A 21,568-nucleotide genomic window follows, 5' to 3' on the forward strand; every position below is an offset into this window, starting at 1 on the left:
TTTGGTTTCCATCGGAAGGCTGTTATGACTGTGAAACCAGATAATATTGCCTTATATTACATATACACAACAAATTGATGAATATTTATTTTAAAAGGGAGATTGGTAACAAAAAATGTTTGCAATATCTCAACATTTTTACAAGTGAAGACAGTTTGTAATTTTGGTGTTTCAAGAAGAAACACATCGCTGCACAAAATTTGCTTTCTTGGGCCACATTAAATGATGTGAATTTGAGACTTGGGCTGTCGGGTCTTACGAGCTTATAGAAATTGAGTGCTTGTGGTTCTTGATTCGCACCCTTTTTCATATTCCAGTTTTTTCTGATATAAATGAGTGAAGCAAGATGGATCGTTTCAGAGTTGTTTCCACCGTTAATGTGACTAGGGCTACAGCTCTTGAATGTTGTGGTATTCGGACCTCCTATTGAAACCTTTACTGAATAACCGGGTGTTCCACTTAACTATGGACAACCAAATGGTTTTAATTTTTTAGATAATCGCATTTTATTCTAAATTTTCAATTCCATATCAGTACACTATTTTTCGCTCAAAACATTGAGATTTTAGTCAAATCTCATTTTTTAAAACAAATTTTATTGATTCAACAAAAAAGTACGTTAAATCATGAATATACAAATGTCTTTAGCTCGTGTTCATATAAATTTACGAAATCAATTATTTTGCAGATCTGATTTCCATATTTAAATAAATCTCCCCCTATAGATTTCAGTCTTTCAGCCAGGACCACTGTAGTGGTTTTTGACGGATAAAACACACTTGAGTAAGCCTGCGTTGTGAAAAAGTCATCAGTAGGAGCAACAGCTGTCAAGCTGTCAGTATCCAAAATGTGCAGAGTCATTTACATCTTCAAACGGCCTTTGAAAAATAATCTGTCGGCTTCCGCTAGCTGCCAACGTTGTTCTCCGCTAACGTTGGAGCCACTGGCAAAGGCTTCATCTCATTTCAGCCCCGAATGTGACTTAGAACCCTATAACTCAAGTGAAACACAAATTAAAATATTCTAAGGTGAAAAACAAGAAGTAAAAAACAAAACCTGCTTCTAAACATACACACCCTTAATGTAATGTTTATTTATGTTCATCACCCTTTTTGGCTGGAAATGTCACTGTAGGCACATTTTTAGGTGGGAGTATTTGCCCGTTGCTCTTTGCTACAATGGTCTAAATACTGTATGTTCGATTGTGAAGGGAACCTTGTGTGCACAGCCCTTATCAGATCAACCCTCAGATGCCGGATCACATTCAGGTCTGGACTCTAGCTGGCAAATTCCAAAACCATAATACTCTTGTGGTAAAGCCATGGTTGAGTTGATTTTGATGTTTGCTTTGAGCTTTTGTCATGCTGAAAGTTAGTTCATCTTTGGATTTCTAGCAGTAGCCTGAAGGTTCTGTGCTAACGCTGACTGGTATTTATGTTCGTCATTCCCTCCATTTTGACTAAGGCCCCAAAATGGACGGGGCACCCAATAATGCAGGTGGCCTTGTGGATGCACAGAGTTCCAAAATCTGAAGGCTGTTGTGTGCCGACACGTTGCTTATATACAGGAAAGGCAGGCGTAACTGAGGACGGCATGCAGATGTTAAAAGTGGGAAGGGTGGGTGTGAAAACGGACACTAAATGCACGCCCTCAGTAGGTGCCGGTACGTGCGTTGGACAAAACATCTCGAAAATGGCACTTATAAAAAAACGTGCTTACGAAACACAGTTTAAACTTAAAGCTATCAGTTGCACGGAGGACCATGGAAATTGAGCAGCCGTGAGAGAATTGAAAATTAGCTGTCGGCATCTTCCACTTTTCTTCTCGTCATTATGATTGTGGAGAGACCTGTTGCTCTTTGTCATGTCATTGTTGTGCTATAATTTCTTCACTTGGTTATGAGCGATTTCACTGTGTTCCATGGAAATTTCAATATCTTAGAAATTCTTTTATATCCATCCTCTGACTAACACCTTGCACAGTTGGACTCATCTGTTGTGGAAGCTCTCTGCCAGCCATGGCTTGTGTTGTAAGATGTGGCAACAAAAATGTCAGAAAAAGCCTATGAGAACATCTGAACTTTATTTGTACTTTATAAATTGTGTAGATATGCTGACTGTATTTAACGTGAGTTTGAATGTGATAGGTTAATCCTGAATATTGCCACTTCCCTTGTTAGGTGTGCACTCTTGTACAACCACATTTTCCCAGTTTTGTTTCCTTCCTCCCCCTCTGTAGAAAAACATTTTTCTCCATTTGAAATCTGATCGGGTTGGAAAAAAGTTTTGAAATGATTGATCTTGGTCTCATTTGTTTATACTCTATCACTAAAACCTGTCATCTGAACAGGTGTATTAAGACTTTTATATCAAATGACATCATGCAATTATTGGCTGCAAGGACATTTGGACTCATGCTCTCCAACCAATCACTAGCATTTGTCAGCACCTGATTCTCTGTATTTTATTTGAAGCCCAAAAACAAGAGTCTGGATACAGCAAAATGAGCTGTTGGGTATCAGCAGTGAAGATTCGGTCATGGGCTGAAGTCACATTACTCAATTGTGCTGCTCATCCCACAAATGCATGCTCCTGAAAAATTGGTGTTAATGAAAGGGCAACGAGACAAACTTTCCAAACATGTACAATTTTTGACAAACATTATGGAGAAAATAATGCAGTTAAAACGTTTTTTTCTTTACATATAAATAGATCTTGGACATTATGGAGAAAATAATGCAGTTAAAACATTTTTTTCTTTACATATAAATAGATCTTGGCATTTAGACTGAAAGCTAAAAGTATATGATTGTACGAAGGTCAGGGTTTGCCATTTTGTCTCTACCACCTAATATGGTTTTATAAGCAATGATTGTGGCCCATAGTGCACGTGTATATGCCATGTTATTGACAGTCTGCTCGGGCCTTTTTAAAATAGCTGTCACCCGATAGGATGCCGACGCTTTATTTATTTCCCTGGCGATTTCTCTTTCTTGTACAGGATTGATCTTTCCGTGGTTGTCCTGACAGAAGAAAATCACACCTGTGATTCTTCTTGAGTGATGACCAGATTGATCTTTTACTTACAGTACCGTATTTTCACGACCATACGGCGCATCGTATTAAAATACCTAGTGTCACTTATGGGTGCTAATTCTTTATAACACATACACAAGACTCCCTGCATTAATGGACGCAGGCATGGTAACATGTACGCTAGCTTAAAAATACGCTAGCATGCATGATGTTTTTAAAAAATGCAACGGGAGCAAAACTGAGTTCGGTGGTACTTTATTCAAGTATTTAACAATATACTCACATTATTTTTGGATCAATCATCCTCAACAAATCCCCCTCAAAGTCCTCATCTTCTGTATCTGAAATGAACAGCTAGGCAAGTTCTCCATCGAACATGCTAGGCTCCCTCTCGTCATAGTCAGTGTCATTGCGGAGTGGCTCCTCAGAAATGATGCCGGCTTTTTCGAAAGCTCGAACAACAGTGCAAGCAGACACGTTAGGCCAAGCATCCACAATCCATTCACAAATTGTGGCGTAACTCTGCTTCCCAGTCTATGTCATGCTGTGTTTGCCATCTGTCATCCATTGCTCTCACGCCGCCTGCAACTTGGAACGCTCTTGTTTACACCGATGTCCAGCAGTTGGAGTTCCTTTGTCAAGCCTCCGGAAATTATGGCAAGCTCCGAGTTCATTTGCTGCACGTTTTTTCACAGCGGCCGTGAGATGGGCACGCATGGAGTCACAAATCAGCAGGGACGGTAAGGCGTGGAAAAAAACATCCAGTCTCTTCTTGTACACCTCATTCAGCGACTCTCACTTTCTCCTCGTCCCTCCAGTCCATCTGATTTGCCTTTACGAACACTCCGGCTGAAAACTTTTCTTTCGGCACAGCCTTTCTCTTAAAAATCACCATATTTTGCAGTTTCTGTCCATTGCTATCACAACCAAGCACAAAAGTAAAACCTGACTCCTTGTGCCCCGTTGTGCGGATCGTCACCGTGCTGGTTTTGACTTGGCTTCACCCCGATGCCGAAAGTTAGCCGCACCTCGTCCATGTTGATGATATGGTTGGGCTGGATGTGTTTGTCTGCAATCTTTTTACGGCAGTAGGAGTGGAAGGTAGCCAGCTTTTCCTTGTAGTCCGCCAGAAGTTCCTGCGCCACGGTAGCCCTTGCCCAGATGTATATTTGGCACAATTTCATTAAACGATAGCACCACAACAAACTTACCTGAAAGCGCTTTATTTTCACTTCTTCTGCAAGCGTTTTTGCCCTCAGCTAAATGGTCACTGTGAAGACACTTCTCCTGGCTGTTTTTTGACCGTGAATCCATTGCTTGAGTTGGTCTTCCAACCTGAGCCCCTGAGCCTTGTTTTCGCGGAAACTCCGCTTTGTCTTCTTGACTTGGCGAAGCTCGTTCTGCCGCTTCCTCCACTTGTGACCGTGGATTTGTGCATCTTAAATTCTCTCACGGCTGCTCATTCCCATGATCCTCCATGCAACTAACTGATTGCTTGAGGTTTGAACTGTGCTTCGTAGAAGTGTCTCTTCATAGGTGCCGTTTTCGTCCGTCCGAAGTTGTTTTGCCCAATGTACAGTACGTACCAGCATTATATCCACCTACTGACGGACATGCCTTTAAGCGTCCTCTTTGAAGCCCACCCTTTCCCCCTTTAACATTTGCATGCCGTCCTCAGTTACATCTGCCTTCCCTTTATATAAACAGCGTGTCGGCACAACATCAGACAGGCAAGCAGAGCGCTCATCGAAGTCACACCGCAACAGTCACAGATTTTGGAACTCAGTGCATAGATAAGCGCTCTGTCCATTTAGCAGAAATTTTAGGACTTTTAAGTGCGCCCTACGCTCGTGAAAATACGGTGAATGTACCCAAAAAGGACCTTGTGTTTGTTGGTCCAACCTTAATTATACAAGAGGTGCTTGCTCTGTTGTACAGAACCAGTTGGTATTAAACTAAGTGGGTACAACCAGAAGTGCCTGTTGTACTCTTGCTAACTGTGACTAAAGGTGGATAGCGGCTTTGTGATTTTTGACCCCTGCCCCTTTACTGTCTGCCCTAGTGTTTAGACTCGTCAGTGGGGAAGAGGAAAAGAAGCTTGGCGGTTAGCTCTTCTCAGGACCCATCTTTCTCAGGATTAAACCAGGTGTGACCTTTACCGCAACACCAGCTTCCTCACAACAGCAGTTTTCGCTTTGCAATTATTTACTATACTGGCATAGTGAATGGGAGTGGACCATTAGTGTTCACCTTGCACCTATTACACTCGATCACCCAGCGTGCACTTGATTTCATCGGAAGATGAGGGTAGTCAACTTGTCAGTGTAATCATCGAGGCAAAGCCTCTCTCGTCCCAGTCCTGCAATGATAGAGGTCAGGGATTCTGATTTAAAGGCAGCGCCAGTCTCTGTTTGACCCGTGAGTCAATCAAATGTTGTAAACCAATGTCAAGTCTGGTATGGTTGAAGCCTTAGGTAAAACAAAAGCACTATTTTTCAAGAAAATGCGATAATTTAATGACCTTTTGAAATGGTGGATTTGAACATTTAAGTTTATGTCCCATGATAAGTTCTTAAGCAGTGTTTTCAAAAATGTGTTGTCTTGTGGACAAATTGGTTGTTGTAACATAGCCAAGAACGTGGTTGTAACGGTGAACGTCTCACATCATTTTACCAGTACTTGTGTTCGACTACATTTAGCCTTTGATGACATTGTAGTAAGGGTTTTAATCTTCAGCTCATGTGAAACCCGTGCTTTGTTGGTGAGTTGTAGACGCAAGGATTTGCTTGTTTAGTTTTACAACCTTTGTATTATTTGCAGATTTGCCTCATCTTTCGAGAGGTCCTGCACACTATTCTCAAAGTCAGAGTACAGTTAGTAGAGAAAGAGGCTTTTGTTCACATTTCGCCGTCTCTGGCTGCTTGTGCCACCAAAACATGTTTGTCCCCCCCTCCCAAACTGTTCTTTTATGTTGTTATGATCACAATGATGAGGCTCTTGTACAAATACAAAGGCAAAAAACACAGTAAATTAGACACGCAAAGTTTTCATTTCCACTCACCACATGACTCTGTAAGAGCTCCTACATCAGTGGTTCTCAACCGGGGTTCGGTGAATCGGTCTCAGGGGTCCGACAGAGCCTCTGCCATGGAGGTTAAGACACACCCGACTCAACATGTCAATTAGTTATGACACGCCCGCTTGGCCATCACTGGCTGGTTCATTTTTTGTGCAATTAAAAAACCTATACTTTATACTTATACTAATTGTTTACTTTTCAGTTTTTAATAAATGTGTTTTTTTTTTTAAAAAAGCATAAGTTTATTTTTCACGAATGAAGAGTTCGGTGAATGTGCATATGAACTGGTTGGGTCCAGTACCTCTAACAAGATTAAGAACCACTGTCCTAAATGATGGCAATTGCCTCTAAAAGTTGAGGCAGTACATTTTTATCTACTTACACATGTGCGACGAGTACTTAAAAAAAAAATTAATTGAATATCTTTTCATGCTTACAAAACCTCTACTCAACACTTCACCCCATTAATTAGTCATGTAAATGTGAATATTTAATTCACAAGTTGATTTACAGTGTTCCCCTTCTAAATTTGTACTTGTGCCCCTGAAATTTCATGTTGGGGGCTTTTGCCTGGGATATGGCTGCTGCAAATGCCCGTTGCTAGTCAACCAGTCACAGAAAGTAGTCGTGATTAGTCAACTAATTGGATCAGACCTCAATTTTTAATTTCTTTATTTTATGCTAACTGTTTTGTAAAGCGCTTTGTTGCAGGTGTTGTGAAAGCGCTCGATAAATCAGGACACATTTTAAATCACAATATGTCGTGCCAGCAAGCAGACACTCCTAACCATCATTAGCTTACAGCTTGATTTCTTGAAGGAATGTGCAAATTGAAAATAGACAGTTAAGATGAGAGCACATTCGACTTTATTTTTATTTTGTTAGTTTTTTTTTTAACTTCGCAGCTTGTACAAGCATATCAGGCCTCTTTATAAACGGTCATACTTAAATTGAAGACAATACTGTGGCCTTGACATGACCAAGCATAAATACATTACCCATAGTTGCTCTCTGAATACCATTTTTTACATAGTGAAATCAGACGAGTTTTAATTTCAAAAAGGTACAGTGGTAAAGATAACACTGTTTTTGTTTATATTTAAATTAATTATTTGCTTTGCTACCCCAGTATCTATTATTTGAAGTATTTAGCCCAAGCAGTACTCTAAGTGACTTCTTATTCGACTCTTGCCTGGTAAATTAGGCGGTGGGTAGCAGCAGATCATTAAGTAATAAATAAGTTAATGCCTTATTTGGCCGTTTGACCAGCCAACTGGCCATTCCTGTTGTGTGCAATTATTGTTGACATCGATCGCAACAAGTGAACCGGTAGTGCAAATGTTACTTTTAGCTAGGTGCTTTTCACTTGCAAGATTGTGTCATCATCACCTGCTTCATTCACCAATTTTCTCTTGGCCCTTTTGGAGTCACGCCAACATTTAAGGGCTCAGCTGTTTTCAACCCTTTTCTGCCACACATTTAACATGTGAGAGACCACCTCGTGAGGGACAGGTTTGTGGTGCGTAACAGTGGCGCAAAGGATCAAAAAAGTCACGGTTCGGATCGTATCACACCGTACCTTTGGATCAATGGTGTGCTTTGAGTTTTGGAAAATGAGCCCTCATCAAACCTGGCTGACTTCCCTCTCGTGAAAGCATTTGACTATTCTTCTTTTCCTACACACTTTACAGAAAAACAAAGCGTTGTCCTCCCAAGTGTCAAAGCCAGGAGCATTTCCACAAACAGTGAGATTTGATATGACAAGTCGTCTCCCGATTAAGTGGTTGTTTCACTCTGTCAGTGACTAATCCTACTTATTTGTATTCGTTTGTTTTTTGAAACATAGGATGAGGGAATTCAAAGTTGTTTTGCATGACTCTGGACCAATGGCATTAGTTTTGAGTACAGAAATCAACCAAATATTTGCAATCAGACATATTTACTTTGCAGTCAAGGCTTTTTACGTGAGTTTTGCAGGGACAATTTTGACAGACGAATTGGCCATTTGCCCAAGTGGCAAATATGGGAAATATTTACCACGCCCTTCCCCACTTCCACTCGTCATTGGCGACATGAGGAACAGGAAGCGCAAACCCTGTAGTCAGAAAGACTCAAATCACTTTCCTCAAAATAAGAGAGTCCTTTTCTAGATGGTTTTCATTGCTGATCTTATTTTTCATTTTGTTTCCACTTGTGTTCGTACTAATAAAAGCTTGTTCAAAAGGAGTAATGTATGAGTGTGTCATTACAGTGACTTCTTAGTAGGGATGTACCAATCATGAGATCAGAAATCGGGCCCGATCACCTCATTTTCAAATGATGGGAATGGGGGGACTTGTCGCAAGAAGCTAATGTAAATTTAACATCATGTAACAATGATAATGTCTGCAGTATGGAAATATTTTAATGTGGAAGGCAGAGACGGTGCAGCGGCGTCACCTTGCGAACATCACATGACCAAATTCAGAAAACAGGTGAGCCCTGATTGGTCGTTACCTGAGCCCTAAGCAACTTCATCTCATTTTCGGGAGACAGCAAGTGGCAGATCCTCAATCAGGTGACTTGTAATTGGGTGCAAAAAATGTGGTCAGGACATCCATAGTAATACATTTAATGTAATGTGACATTCTGTCATGAAGGTCCGTTTGGAAACGGACATTAAATTAATGTGTTACTTATTCTGCCAATTCATGAGAGATGGTTTATTCATATTGTACCACACAGTTTGGTTCTTGAGAGCAACTTCTGCGATGTCAACCTTACAAAATTTGGTGGCCCACATTGTCAAAGAGTAAGCCAATACCAAATATTGCTTTGCTGAAGTTCTTGGGCAGACATTGTATTTCATTGGTGGAGGTTGCAGCTGATTCTAAGGTAGAAGATGTACATTAGGAGTTTTTTCTCTCTATTTGTGCAGTTCCAACACTATTTGGTTAGTTTAATTCAAATGTGCCATGTTTTGGCCGCCTACGTTTAAGACTTGCTCATCGGCAGATGAAGGGGAACTACGCGTGTTTGACTTCCTCCACAAATTGACTTGAGTCATGAGTACGTGCATTAGCAAGAAAGTGCCTCGATATGAAGTGTTGGTGATTACGGGTCATTTATGTATGTTAAGGTTAATGTTAGCTTTCCTGTGTGAACTCTTTGTATAATTATGACCTCAGCCAATTAGCACTGCGTCGACGAGACATTTACATGCTGTTGCTCGTTTATTTGATTTTGTTTTCGACAGATCTGAGCCAATAGGAAGCCATGACAATAAAATTACCAATTACCAAGCCTATTTCTTTGGCACTGCTATTATGGACAAGAACACAATATTGTACTTTTTTCCCCTGTATGAGATGTTTTTAATGTAGTATTGAGCCTTTTTTAATACTGACAACCTGCCCACAATATTGTGACATTGTATCGTAATGTTCAGATCGTATGGTGCACAACTTCCAAACATAACTTTTAATTTACCCTGTGCTGCAACTTTGGAAGTTTGGTGAAATCACGTGTGCGAACAGCACTATCCATAACCTCTCATTTACGCCACATACTGTAGGTATGGGCTTAAGATTTGATATATTTTTCATTGAATGAACACCACATGTATTGAAAACAGCCAGTGCTTGCCCGACGTGACAAACGGAAGCGGTGGTAAGATTTGCACGACCTGGAAGAGCTTGGCATGTGCCCACCTGCTCAATGTATTAGAGCATGAGTCCTTTTGGTCAGAGGCAGAATTGTCTGCGTCGGAGCGTAGACTCCTTTGGAGATCACACCATTATGGAATTAAGGTGTTCTAGAAAGTGTACTCCTAAGTAATATTGCATAGAGCAGTGGTGCTCGCTATGTACCGGAGCTGTCCCATTTTAACAACCACTTAACATCCTCCAACATGCATTGCATTTCTCAAGACCGTGCGCTATAGTGTGAGAGTGGTTCATGGTTAACCCCGCTGCATACTTGAATGTACAACTCAAGTTTTTGAGGAAATTCGGTACATCAGCAGAGAGGAATGTATTTCCATATTCAAATGTGCAGGAGCTTGACGTTGTGCATGTTAATTCCAGATGATTCCTTGGGTTTCACTATAAATAACCCCTGTGTGTTCTCCCTCTGCACAGTTGTTCCTTATTGACTTTGGATTGGCAAAGAAGTACAGAGACAACCGAACGCGACAGCACATCCCCTACAGAGAAGACAAGAACCTGACCGGCACAGCACGTTATGCCTCCATCAATGCACACCTGGGCATTGAACAAAGGTCTGTACCTCAGCGAGGTTGATTACGTTTTAAGATAAGGAACGTATTGCGATACCAGCGTTTTGCATTGCATTTCATTCTCCATGTCTGTATCTCGTTCTTAGTTGTGTTTTTGGCAGCCAGTCTTTGCGTCAAGATGTCATTTCAGTTTTTATTAGTTTTAGTCATGTTCCTCCTCTTCTTAAGTTTTAGTCAACTAAAAGTCAGCGCATTTTAGTCTAGTTTTAGTCAAAGATAACTAACTGATGCTATTTCAGCAGAGACAGCAACTCCAGGTCCACAAAGTTAAAAACCCTGCCACAGTTTGGCTTTCGCCGCAGGTGCCGAGTCGCCTCTGGCTGAAGCCAAACAAGGGTAGCATTTTTTTCCTTTACTTTCTTGACCTCCATTTGAACCCATCTGCATTTCAATCGAGTTGTATTAAAAGAACTCTGGTGATATTTTTGTCTGGTTTTAGTCAAAGAAAATTGTATTTGTCTCCTTTCAGGAATGCAATACTGTTAACGTTTACCAATGTTTCACTCATGACAAATATTTGTCAGTTTAAAAACAATGATGGGACAAAATGCGCAGACAATACTAAGTTTTAAGCTGGCGTTAGAATATAAAACAATCACAGCCTCATCGCTTGGCATACGCTTTCTAAAATAGAGACTTAACATTGCATTAAATTTCTTGACTCTCTTTCCATTATTTTATGTCTCATCAGCTTTGTGTTGTGTGATTTTTGTCGCCAGTCCCTTTCTCTGTGCTAAATTGTGGTAACCATGTTGTATCGCAGCACATTCTCTCTTTTTTTGTTGTTGTTGTTATTTATTTTTGCTCCAATTACTACCGCGAGTTGGGATTGAGGAAAAGACCTCAGGAAATAGAACTAGCATGACATTTAGTCACATCTCGGAAATAAAGACGTTTTATCATCCTTTTTTTATTTTGCAAACCGCATTAAGTCTTGTTTTTATTTGGAATTACTGGTTTAACTGTCATTATCGTCCAGGGACCAGCATTTTCTTTGAGTCATGTTCCATCTCCCTCGTGTGGTGAAGGATCGTTAATGAAGATATTTCGTCCCAATTTTAGTTGATGAAAGCAACACAATTTGTTGTACCTTTTAATGTAGTTAAATAATGCTTGTTCTTACTGTTGTTTACAGTCGCCGTGATGACATGGAGTCACTAGGCTATGTGCTGATGTACTTCAACAGAACCAGTCTACCATGGCAAGGACTCAAGGTATGAAATAAAGAGCTGCTATGTCCTTGACATAACAGCGCAAAAAAAAAAAAAGTAGGACTATTTGGCTTTCGAGGAAATTAACCACAAATGTATTAACGTTTACAGCTAAACTGAATTTGATCTTCTCTAAACTTCCACCTGTTTTTGCACATGGACCATCTCCAACATGGAGCTGTAAACTTCACGTGTTTGATCCATGACTTGACCAAAATATTTTCAAAGATGTCCACTTCTTTCTGTGACTCTCCCGGTCACTATCTCTTTTGCAACCTGGTGATGACACTCTAAGCTCAGTGGCCACTTTGTCTGAGAACATCCTGGTTGACGCTTCACAATGGTGAGGTACTGTTGATGGCTATCAGAAGCCTCTTGGTCTAATGAGGTGAAAATGTAAACGAAATGAAGAGGACTGTTCAAATCGCAATTCTAATCCAACCAGGAAAGACGTTGGGTAAATTGGGACTCGGACAGCTTTTGTGAATTTTGTCATTTAGCTCCCCGAGTTAAAATAAATACTGTACATCATTTCACCTTAAAGCTGATAATGCAATTAGGTTCCACCTGAAAGCCAAGCATCCCTGACTTTTCATGGTGGTGTCGATGGCCTCATGATTATGGCACCTAGATATGATCAGAGATGATTGAAGAAATGTCATAATTATGCTGTATGAGTAAATCCAAGGCACTTGTTAATTTGAGCTCATTTTATATAGGTCGTTCATTTTACAGTACGAGTGATCTGCGTTTAGCCTCACCGAACATTTTCTTTGTCAGGCTGCCACAAAGAAGCAGAAGTATGAGAAAATCTCAGAGAAGAAGATGTCGACCCCGGTGGAGATCCTCTGTAAGGTAAGAGCACGATCAAGTCCGAACCGCTGAACATGATCGTCGCAACATCTCCATCAGGATCCCTCACTGTTGATCGCTATACATGCTTCCAGGGGTTTCCAGCAGAATTTTCCATGTATCTGAACTATTGCCGTGGCCTACGCTTTGAGGAGGCTCCAGACTACATGTATCTGCGCCAACTCTTCCGCATCCTCTTCAGGTACTTGCTTATATTGAAGGAGAAAGTGATCTTCATGTGAAAATGCATCCTTTTCCAGTACCACTCAAAAACTCCATGCGTGATTGTACTATAGCAGATATTTTCAAGTTAACTCTGAGTCAGTCTTGCGGCCATCTTTTCATTAATATTCGTCCGTTATTTCCTTTTGACTGTCTGACCTCGCGGCTAAGTAGTAGAAAATGTGAGCTTTATGGAACATTGAAGAGCATTTTTTTACGGTATGTTTCAGGACATTGAATCACCAGTATGACTACACATTCGACTGGACCATGCTGAAACAAAAAGCAGCGCAGCAGGGGGCCTCCTCCGGGGGCCAAGGCCAACAGGCGCAAACCCCCACAGGCAAGCAAACTGACAAATCCAAGCCTAACATGAAAGGTTAGTAGCAAACAGCCAAGCGACGTTTTTTTTTTTTGTTTGTTTTTTTGTAGACTCCAATTCCTCCTTTGTCTCACTAGGCCTTACATTGTTACTCTACAACCCACACCGCAGTGCCCCTTAAATCTCCCAAATTGGAAAAATGGCAAAGCTAAAGTATCACTCCTTTTGGAATAAGAATGGCATAGATGTTTTTTTTGTTTTTGTTTTTAATAGAAGAACCAAAAGTCAAAGGATCGAGATAGTGATACAATTGGTCTGTCTTGCCTTAGCAAAGACGTCCTTGGGGAATTTGACTACTAACTATGTCACATTGATATTATGTTCCTTTTTGGGGGGCTGTTCAATGGGCTCTGTCTCTCTCTGTTACTGTTGACTAACTCATTCTGATGACTTTACCCTTGACTCTTCCAATTATCTACATTCTTGTCGAACATTTGCTTTCCTATTGGTCATTTTATCCACGCCTGTTCCAAAAAAAATGTGGATGCGAGGGTCTCAGACCACTACAGGCACCATGTGGGAGTTTGGGTCACAAATGTAAATATAGCTCCACACACTCACCGTCCCACTGTGCCAAGGCACCGCCAAAGACAAGATGTCAATACTCAATTTTCCAACATTAGTGGCTAAAAACATTTTAATAGCACGTGGAAACTGCTGGATGAGCTCCAGTTTGTCTCCATATACTTTCTATGAAACCCTCAAGTATAAATCTTTACCCAGGTTCTCCACGGGGTCTTAAAAAGTCTTAAATCCAATCATTTAAATTGATTGGATTTGTCTGGAAATCTCTTAAAATCTCATGAGGTCTTAAATACGATTTTGAAATGTCTTAAGTCTATTGACGTTACTTTTATTTAAAACATTCATCAACTTCAGTCTCACTGTTGAAAATTTTCAGGACGCTCGAACATAAATATGAAACAGAACTAAATGTCGACTACATGTGCTGCCCAGTCACAATTTATCAAACACCACCAGCCATTGTTGTGCACGTGCAGCGGTGTGTTTCGAGTTTAATTAGCATAGCGGCGGAGAAAACTGAGAACAAAACCAAATTACAGCCCTTGCAGACATGATTAAGTGCAAGTTTCATGATTTGTGGCTGCAGGATGAACAGTTCAGTGCATGATTGAAGCTGGTGGAGGGAAACTCATATGAAGCACACTGCGCTTCATGCGAGAACCTTGAAACATTGGGCATCAAGGCATTCGAATCCCATCGCAAATTAGAAAAACACAAGGCGATCACAGAATGCCAGCAGCAAACACTGTCAATCAGCCACTATTGCACCACATTAGGAGCTCTAGCTCCAAGGTCCAGCGTGACTATTGCAACTCCAGGTGACCTCTGGACAGCGTTTGGGTCTACGTACACAGACACTAAAAGCAGAGGTGCAATTAATTGACTTCTCACACAGTCATATAGTGGCAATGAGAACATTGATGAGTTCTTCCAGACTACGTTCCTGGCTTCAGAGAGAGCAAAAAAATTTTAGTGTGGAAAAGACAAAACGGCATACTTGATGTGTTTTTGATTAGCCGATTACATGAAGAGATGTAAAACCTACTTTTTATCGCCATTATCGATGTGAAATGGGTCTTAAATTGTATTCAGTGGTTGCGGCATGCGGGAAAACGATATCGGGTACGCTGCAAGATCGAGTTGACATTTTGTGAAATGATTGGTCAAATCGGTAAAAAGAAATAAAAAAGTTTAAAATCGCTGCTCCACTCAAGCAAAATTGATGGTTATCGTGTGCAACGCAATATATGCATGCTTTGTTGCGACGACCGTCACGACTACTTTTATGCAGCATCTGAACAGAATCAATTTAAGAGCGGAAAGTTGCTCCATGTTTGACTGCAAGAGCCGCGGAGCATGGCCAGTCGCCACCTCCTGGACACGTTGGAGGCAAAGTGCCTGATTCATAATGACCACCACCACGGTCCCTTTTCAGACATTTCAGCAGGTAAGTTTACATTCAGTCTTATCTTAAAACATAATGAATTCTCCTTTCTGCAACTTGATATGTGCAGCAAGTTAAACCGGGATCCGTGTAATGTTTATTTCAGATGTGTGTAGCTTGAGTTCATGGCCTTGTGGCTAGCTAAAACAAAAACTCAGGAAAGCTTTGACAGTAACTGATAACTTGTGATAACCAGTGTGGCACAGGATCGCTACTCGACTGTTGAGAGGATACGACTAATCAACACAGACAGTGCATGTAATAGCCGGCAGATACTGTTAATTCATTCAATATCAAGGTTGCCCATTATATGTTAAATGTAGTGATCACTGGAGGCGAAGATGAGCCTTTCTTTTGATTTTGCCTGCTATGCTTAAATGCTTATACATTGCTGTGCAATATATCGTCACCTACCTTGTCTTTTTTTTTTTTTTCTTACTTGCTCGAGCCCCGTGCTGATGAGGACATGGCTATTGAAATAAGACAGGAACGCTCCAGTACAACGGAGGTGGTTTGGAATTGGCTACAGCGGTGGTGAGGTCTGCAAACAACCCCGTACCTTAGCGAATCCAGTGACTTGCTACTTGGAATGTGACTGCCAATGCTATCAAGCTTGTCAATTCAGCGTCTGTGTGTGCAAAAGCATCTGCCACATTTTCAGAGTGTACATCTTCGACTACTAGAGACACCACCAGCCCTGATTAGGCTTGTCTGTGACCTGAGAGAGCAGACATGGGTTTTTTTGTAGTCATTTTTGTTTTTTCAATAGAAAAACTGCTTATTGATCAGATGAAGTGTATTTATGTAAGAAAACTGCTTGTGGTGGAAAAATAACAAAGCTGGAAAGTAAAACAAAGTTTGTACCATCATTTTTCATGTCGTTTTCTTTTTATTAAAATTGACACTATAAAATTGGTATGTGAAAAATAGTACAGCTTAGGGCCTGGTTTGACTTTTTTTATTTTTTTTTGAAGATACCCAGCCCTTAGCATTATCTAGGTTTTGCTGGATATTGCTAAGTGGTAATTGCGCTTTAGTGAGTGCATTTAATTTGTATAGTAGCAATTGTGTTTGGTTTTTTTTCTTTCAAGAAAATAAAAATCACTGCTCAGATCACAAGATGGGCCAATATGTCTCTTTAACTTAGTTACTCTTTATACTTGTGTACTGTTGGCCACATATCCACAAATAATTGCAAACATTTTCGGCCTTGTTTAACAATCTTTTACTCTATGCACCAAGGAAGCAAAAGGGGCGAGGCAGTGTAATTTAAATATAACATTTTCAACAAATGGGCAGAACTGAATTTTTAATGACAATGTTATCTGTTTTCAAAACATGCAACACACCAAATTACAAACGCTGGTAATACTCTTCATAGGAACCTTTTTTTAAAGTATTTCAATAAACCTTTGGATTTATGAGACCCAGGTGCACGGCAGTGTCAATTGAAGCGCGATGCTGACCCATAGTAGCAGCTGCAGATGCCTCATGGTAGTTGATTCCGGACTCCTCACAACCTTCATTCTCCTCAACCTGAGTGTGTCCTTGGATACCATCTGTCACACCATCCTTCTGAACAGACTTTCTTCCATCAGCATCACCCACGCGCAGTTGAACCCGTTTTCATCTTTTGTCTTTGGCCCACTCAGTTCATCCAAGTCCTTCAAATTCGTCGGCTCAACTCTGCCCCTGGGATCTGTCTTGGGGCCACGCCTCGTCATCATCTACCTCCTCCCCTTCGGCAGTATATTCTGTAAATTTAACATTGACTTCCATTGTTATGCTGATGACATCCAGCTATACCTCGCCACCAAACCTCCTTGAACTTTACCACCCGGCTTCCTAACCGATGGCACCTTGATTTACCTTAAACCTCTTGAAATTAAACGGCAACAAAACGGAGCACCAAGTCCATTCTTTCCAAAACAGCCAGCTTTTCCTGAACCGTTGACAACTAACTCCTCTGGGCCACCCGAGGGACCACCCCCGACCCGCCACGTTAAGTCTGGGAGCATAACGGTAGCCTGTCCTTTCAACCCCACATCGATAACATTACCTAGTTGCCCCTGCATCCATCAACGTAACATCAACCGTCCGTCTCTGCCCCTGCACGCCGCTATCTTTGTACACGGTCCCGTCACCCCGCCGTCGGGATTGTTGCAACTCTCTCTGTTTCGGCCTCTCTCTCCAATATGTCCATAAATTTCAATCGGTGCAGAAATCTGCTGCCTGCGTCATAACCTTAACTTTCACCATCCAACATGAATGCTCTGCTCAGCCTCATGTCATTTTGCTGTGCCCCTTTTCTTCGGTTTTTGGTTTTTCACATTTTAATTCTTCTTTCATCCCATTTTTAACTTTGTCTTGATGTACGTAATGTAACATTGTACGGTATCCTTGAGTACCAAGGAAGCACACATTGTAGAGCAGGGGTGCCCAAACGTTTTGGACCAAAGATCGACTTTTCGATCAACCAACGTCCCGGGATCGCCCCTTACCGCACGCACGCCATGATGGGACGCCTGACACGGAAGCAAGCGATGCACTTTTGCTGCCTGTTGACTATCGTAGCTCACACGTACCATTTTAAAGTGCTTCCCTGGGCCCTCCTGGATTCCTATTCTTTGCCCGTGCCCTCGGTGAATTGTACACGAAGCAAACTCTGAATGAGAATAATGACGATAAAGATTTAGCGCAACAGCTCTGATCACAAGCTGCAATTGCAGACTGCTGAGCGCTAACAACTTCCGCTGACGTAGGTCACGCGCCACCGTAGGTTAAAGATTTCCCTGCTTTATTTTATTATTATTATTTTTTTTTTTTATTTTTTTTTGCGAAAAGGAGACCGATTAGGGTGCAGTGTACATTAACACAAAAAATATATTACTAACATGTACAAAGACACACAAATGTTTTTTGTTTTGTTTTTTTTCTCCACCTTTCGGATCTACTTGGGACCAGTCCTAGATCAACCGGTCAATCAGGATCGACGTAATGGGCACCCCTGTTGGAGAGTTTTGTGTCCGTCAATGTATATTTGACATTGATCTCAAAGGTGTCTGTTTTTTCAGGCACATCGGATCTTTGAAATGTTCCTAAAATGTGGTTTGCCCAATATCGATTTTGACCATGCTTTGTAGTTAATAGCTGCGATGTTCTAGTGCAAGAAGCCGAAGCCAATCGCTAAGCTACTGTCACCGAGCACCAGAAAAAGTCCCTTGGGTGTACAGTATACTTTTCATAGACGTGCAGCCTGCAACTGTGTTAAAAGTGAAGAGCAAACAGCAAATTTGCAGGTCAATTAATCAGGGTCTAGAGAGAAAATAGTGCAGTGACGCACGCAGTATGCACACAATCCCAAAAATTGAGTCACTTACGTCATGTTTCAACAAACGTTATTTAATCTATTAGATATGCTATGTTATCAACTGTGTGTTTGTATTTACGTGCTCCGTTTTGAATCTGGGTGCGCAGAGTTTTCAGATCCACACTCAAAATAACATTCCTTGTTTTTGAAATCAGTTAAGCTTTGCTAAGAGAACAATATAAATGCAGACATTATGAAAGTGAAATGTTAGTCTGAAAAGAAGCAGCAAGAATAAATTATTCTGTCTGCCTCCTAAGATTTTTAGTACTTAATATTTCGGTAAGTTGACACTTGCATTATCATTTTTCCACTGAAGTGTTTATCACAAAAGGTACTCTTCCATTTATGCACATTCAGCAAGTTAGTTTCAGTCATTTTAGATTTTTCCATTTTGCATAATGACATCTTTGAATTTATTGAACCAGTCTAAAAACCTTGAAAGGGAAATGTTTTGTTTTTTTTAGATTAATAGCTTTTAATAACTTCATATTTGTAAATGGTTCTTTACATAGTTAATATTGCCCTGAAAATTGATTTGGAGAGAGGGAAACTGTATCTGTCTTGTCAGAAAAAATTGCAATTCAATCTTTCCCTGAAACCATTCTTTTGGCCCCTTCAAAAAAAGAGAAAAAAATGGGAGGCATATTTGCACGGGGTTGTAATTTCGACGCCCTTTGCCTGATAATGGATGGAAATGCCCTCAAATGACATCTGCAAGTCTGCAGTAAAGAGCGGGCCTTGCTTGTTTTGAGGTCCAATTCATTGCGGTGCCGTTTGGAGCCCAAAAGATGAGAAGTGTCGATGTCCTTATTTAGCTTCTCGAACGAGTTATTTGGACCGAGATGCCCAAAGCTGCGCAAGATGCCGCCTGTCCCGATGATCCCCAATTCATTGACTTACGCTCATGTCACGTGACTTCTCCAATGGGTTCTAACAAGCGGCGCGGGCATCTGACTTGCAGCTACAGTCTTGGACTTGTCAGCGCGGCACTAATGACGGGACTTGTTTGTGTGTTTCCGCAGGTTTCTGAGTAGTCTCTTCCAGAGACGAGCTGCAGAAGCGCCGGCGAGCAGGACAACCGAGGCTCGCTTTCCCGGACAAGCGACAAAGAAAGTCTGTGTCCCCCTTCCATCTGTCTATGTAATGGAAATATATAGATTCTCACACACACGCACGCATGTGTCTGCTGTGTTATATCTATATATTGATATGTGTATATAATGAAACTCTCCACTCTGAAAGAAAAGAACCGATGGAATCGAAGGTGCTTTGGATGTGGAGACTTATAGATCCTTGCCCTAACCTTGACCCGCCATAGCTTCTCATCCCTCCCTGTCCCAGTCTTCCTTTTCACTGTTGACTTTTTCTAAGGTTTTGTTGGAAACATGATTTAAAACATTAGTCAGCTCTTGGTTTTTGTTTTTGTTTTCTCCTCACTGGGAACATCTCAAAGCATCTCTTCCCTTCTTCACTACCTAATTATTTCACCCACTGCTTTTACCAAGCAAATGTTTAAACATGTAAACCTGAGAATTCTTCTCTCCTTTTTTGTTTCTGAAGAGCTGAATGAGAAAACCCTTTGGACCCTTATTTACGGAAAGGTGAACTGTTGGATTTTTGTTTTGTTTTTTTTTTCTTTTTCCTATGGTGGTTAGGAGATTGCCTGTCATAAGCAGCTGATGGCAACAGTCTGTTGTAGATTGATTCTCTGGCTCGCTCCCTCTCTTTAGAGCTAAGACTTGTTAAATCTGTTGTAAAACCCATGGTCTTCTCCAGAACTACCAATAAAAATGTTATACAACTAAGACTTGGACCATGTTTCTATCCACGCTGTGTTAACATTTGTAGTTGGGTAAGTGTAAAAACATGGCAATCATCAAATGCAGCACGAACCGCTGATGGCGGCCATATAACATTAAAATTGTTCGAGTTTGTGTCGAACAAGGCAGGTAAGCTTATCAAAGCCGTCGTCGGGCTTGTTGTATTTGGAGTAGAGGGTGTGGCAGTCGTTCAGCTTTCTCTGGCGTGTTCTTTCATGACTGAGAACATTTTGCATTCTGTTGAACAGACATGAGGCTTTCAACGTTTCTGGAATCGACAAAACTCACCATTTTTACATTTCAATGACCACATGAGTTGTGCTCCTAAATCTGCCTTCTGCTGAAAAACTTGGGTAACGTGCTCGTGTGAACCAATTTGTAATCGCATCATTTCATCTGGCAGGCTTCAATCGTAATTGTTCCTGAAATTACCTCCTATCGCCCTGATCAAAATTTGAACATGTGGCCCAATAACATGCACGCATGCCCGTTAATAGGTATGGCTAAAGTTACACACCTGTGACCTGTTTTGGTTGAAATGGGTTGCAATTGTCGCTGGGCTTCAAAGCTCTGGCGGAGACCCCTGCGCATTGGAGTACTGAATCTTGGGGAAAGCGACTGCTACTAACTACTGCTGAGGAGGACCTTATGTTAGATTTTTTATTTTTTCTCTGAAGTATTGGTGACTAGTATTGGCAGCCACCATGAGTACCCAATACTTTAAAATAACCGCAGTATCTTTACGCTACAGATACCTGGTATTGGTACTCGCCCATCCCAAGCCCCCAAAAAATGTCAGCAGATATTGCTGGCAACATTGTTTGCTACTAGAAATACAAACTGTAGTTTAATTCCCCATAAATGACTGAAAAGTGTCATATAAATCTGATTCTTATTGATTACACACTTGCTACACTGAAGTCTGCTACATGGTTGAGGTGTGCATGTTTTATGTTTTTATCGAATGCGATGATGATCACATGCAATGGTAGGTTTCATTGTGCTCAGCTGGCACACATACTTCGTTTCAAGGTAGTTAGGCGGTGATTGCGGCTTTTCGTAGCTCTGACTAACATGAAGTTTGCAACACTTAAGTTTAAATACAAAAGTCAAATCGGATTCCAGTGAACGGGTGTAAAACAAAATCATTAATGAAGAAGAACCTGCTGGAGAGTTTGACATATTTAGACTCCAGGGTCGCACTGGAAAATGCTGAGTCGGACAACAATGGAGAAAAGACACACCACCCCACCCCAGGCCCTTCAAGGCCTACGTGCTGGGAGTGAGTGGTGAGCCAGTAAATCAAGGAGCAGTACTGACACACCAGTAACGTGCAGATTAGCAGGTTGTGA

The 21,568-nt window shown here is 41.1% G+C and overlaps 1 protein-coding gene and 1 long non-coding RNA gene across 4 annotated transcripts in view; both read left to right on the forward strand.

The window, feature by feature from the left end:
* The window catches only part of csnk1a1 (casein kinase 1, alpha 1), a 35,743-nt gene extending 15,542 nt beyond the window's left edge, over window positions 1–20,201 (forward strand). The window contains exons 5-11 of one of the 3 annotated variants that reach the window (XM_086132310.1): window positions 5,098–5,181; window positions 10,233–10,372; window positions 11,526–11,604; window positions 12,382–12,456; window positions 12,549–12,655; window positions 12,906–13,018; window positions 19,419–20,201. In XM_086132310.1, coding sequence (XP_085988436.1) covers window positions 5,098–5,181; window positions 10,233–10,372; window positions 11,526–11,604; window positions 12,382–12,456; window positions 12,549–12,655; window positions 12,906–13,018; window positions 19,419–19,426 — 606 coding nt within the window. In that variant the 3' untranslated portion in view covers window positions 19,427–20,201. Of the gene's footprint in view, window positions 1–5,097; window positions 5,182–10,232; window positions 10,373–11,525; window positions 11,605–12,381; window positions 12,457–12,548; window positions 12,656–12,905; window positions 13,055–19,418 lie in introns of all 3 variants that reach the window. The other 2 variants (XM_086132300.1, XM_086132318.1) reach the window with 2 other exon arrangements.
* Window positions 13,062–15,892, forward strand: LOC147208277 (uncharacterized). The gene is made up of 2 exons (XR_015103158.1): window positions 13,062–15,029; window positions 15,475–15,892. It is a non-coding gene; the product is annotated as an uncharacterized LOC147208277 (long non-coding RNA).
* Window positions 20,202–21,568: the final 1,367 nt, after the last annotated feature.

Source organism: Hippocampus guttulatus, chromosome 2 (genome assembly GCF_054856545.1).
Source record: "Hippocampus guttulatus isolate MCC_2025c chromosome 2, RoL_Hgut_1.0, whole genome shotgun sequence".
Taxonomy (NCBI): Eukaryota; Metazoa; Chordata; class Actinopteri; order Syngnathiformes; family Syngnathidae; genus Hippocampus; species Hippocampus guttulatus.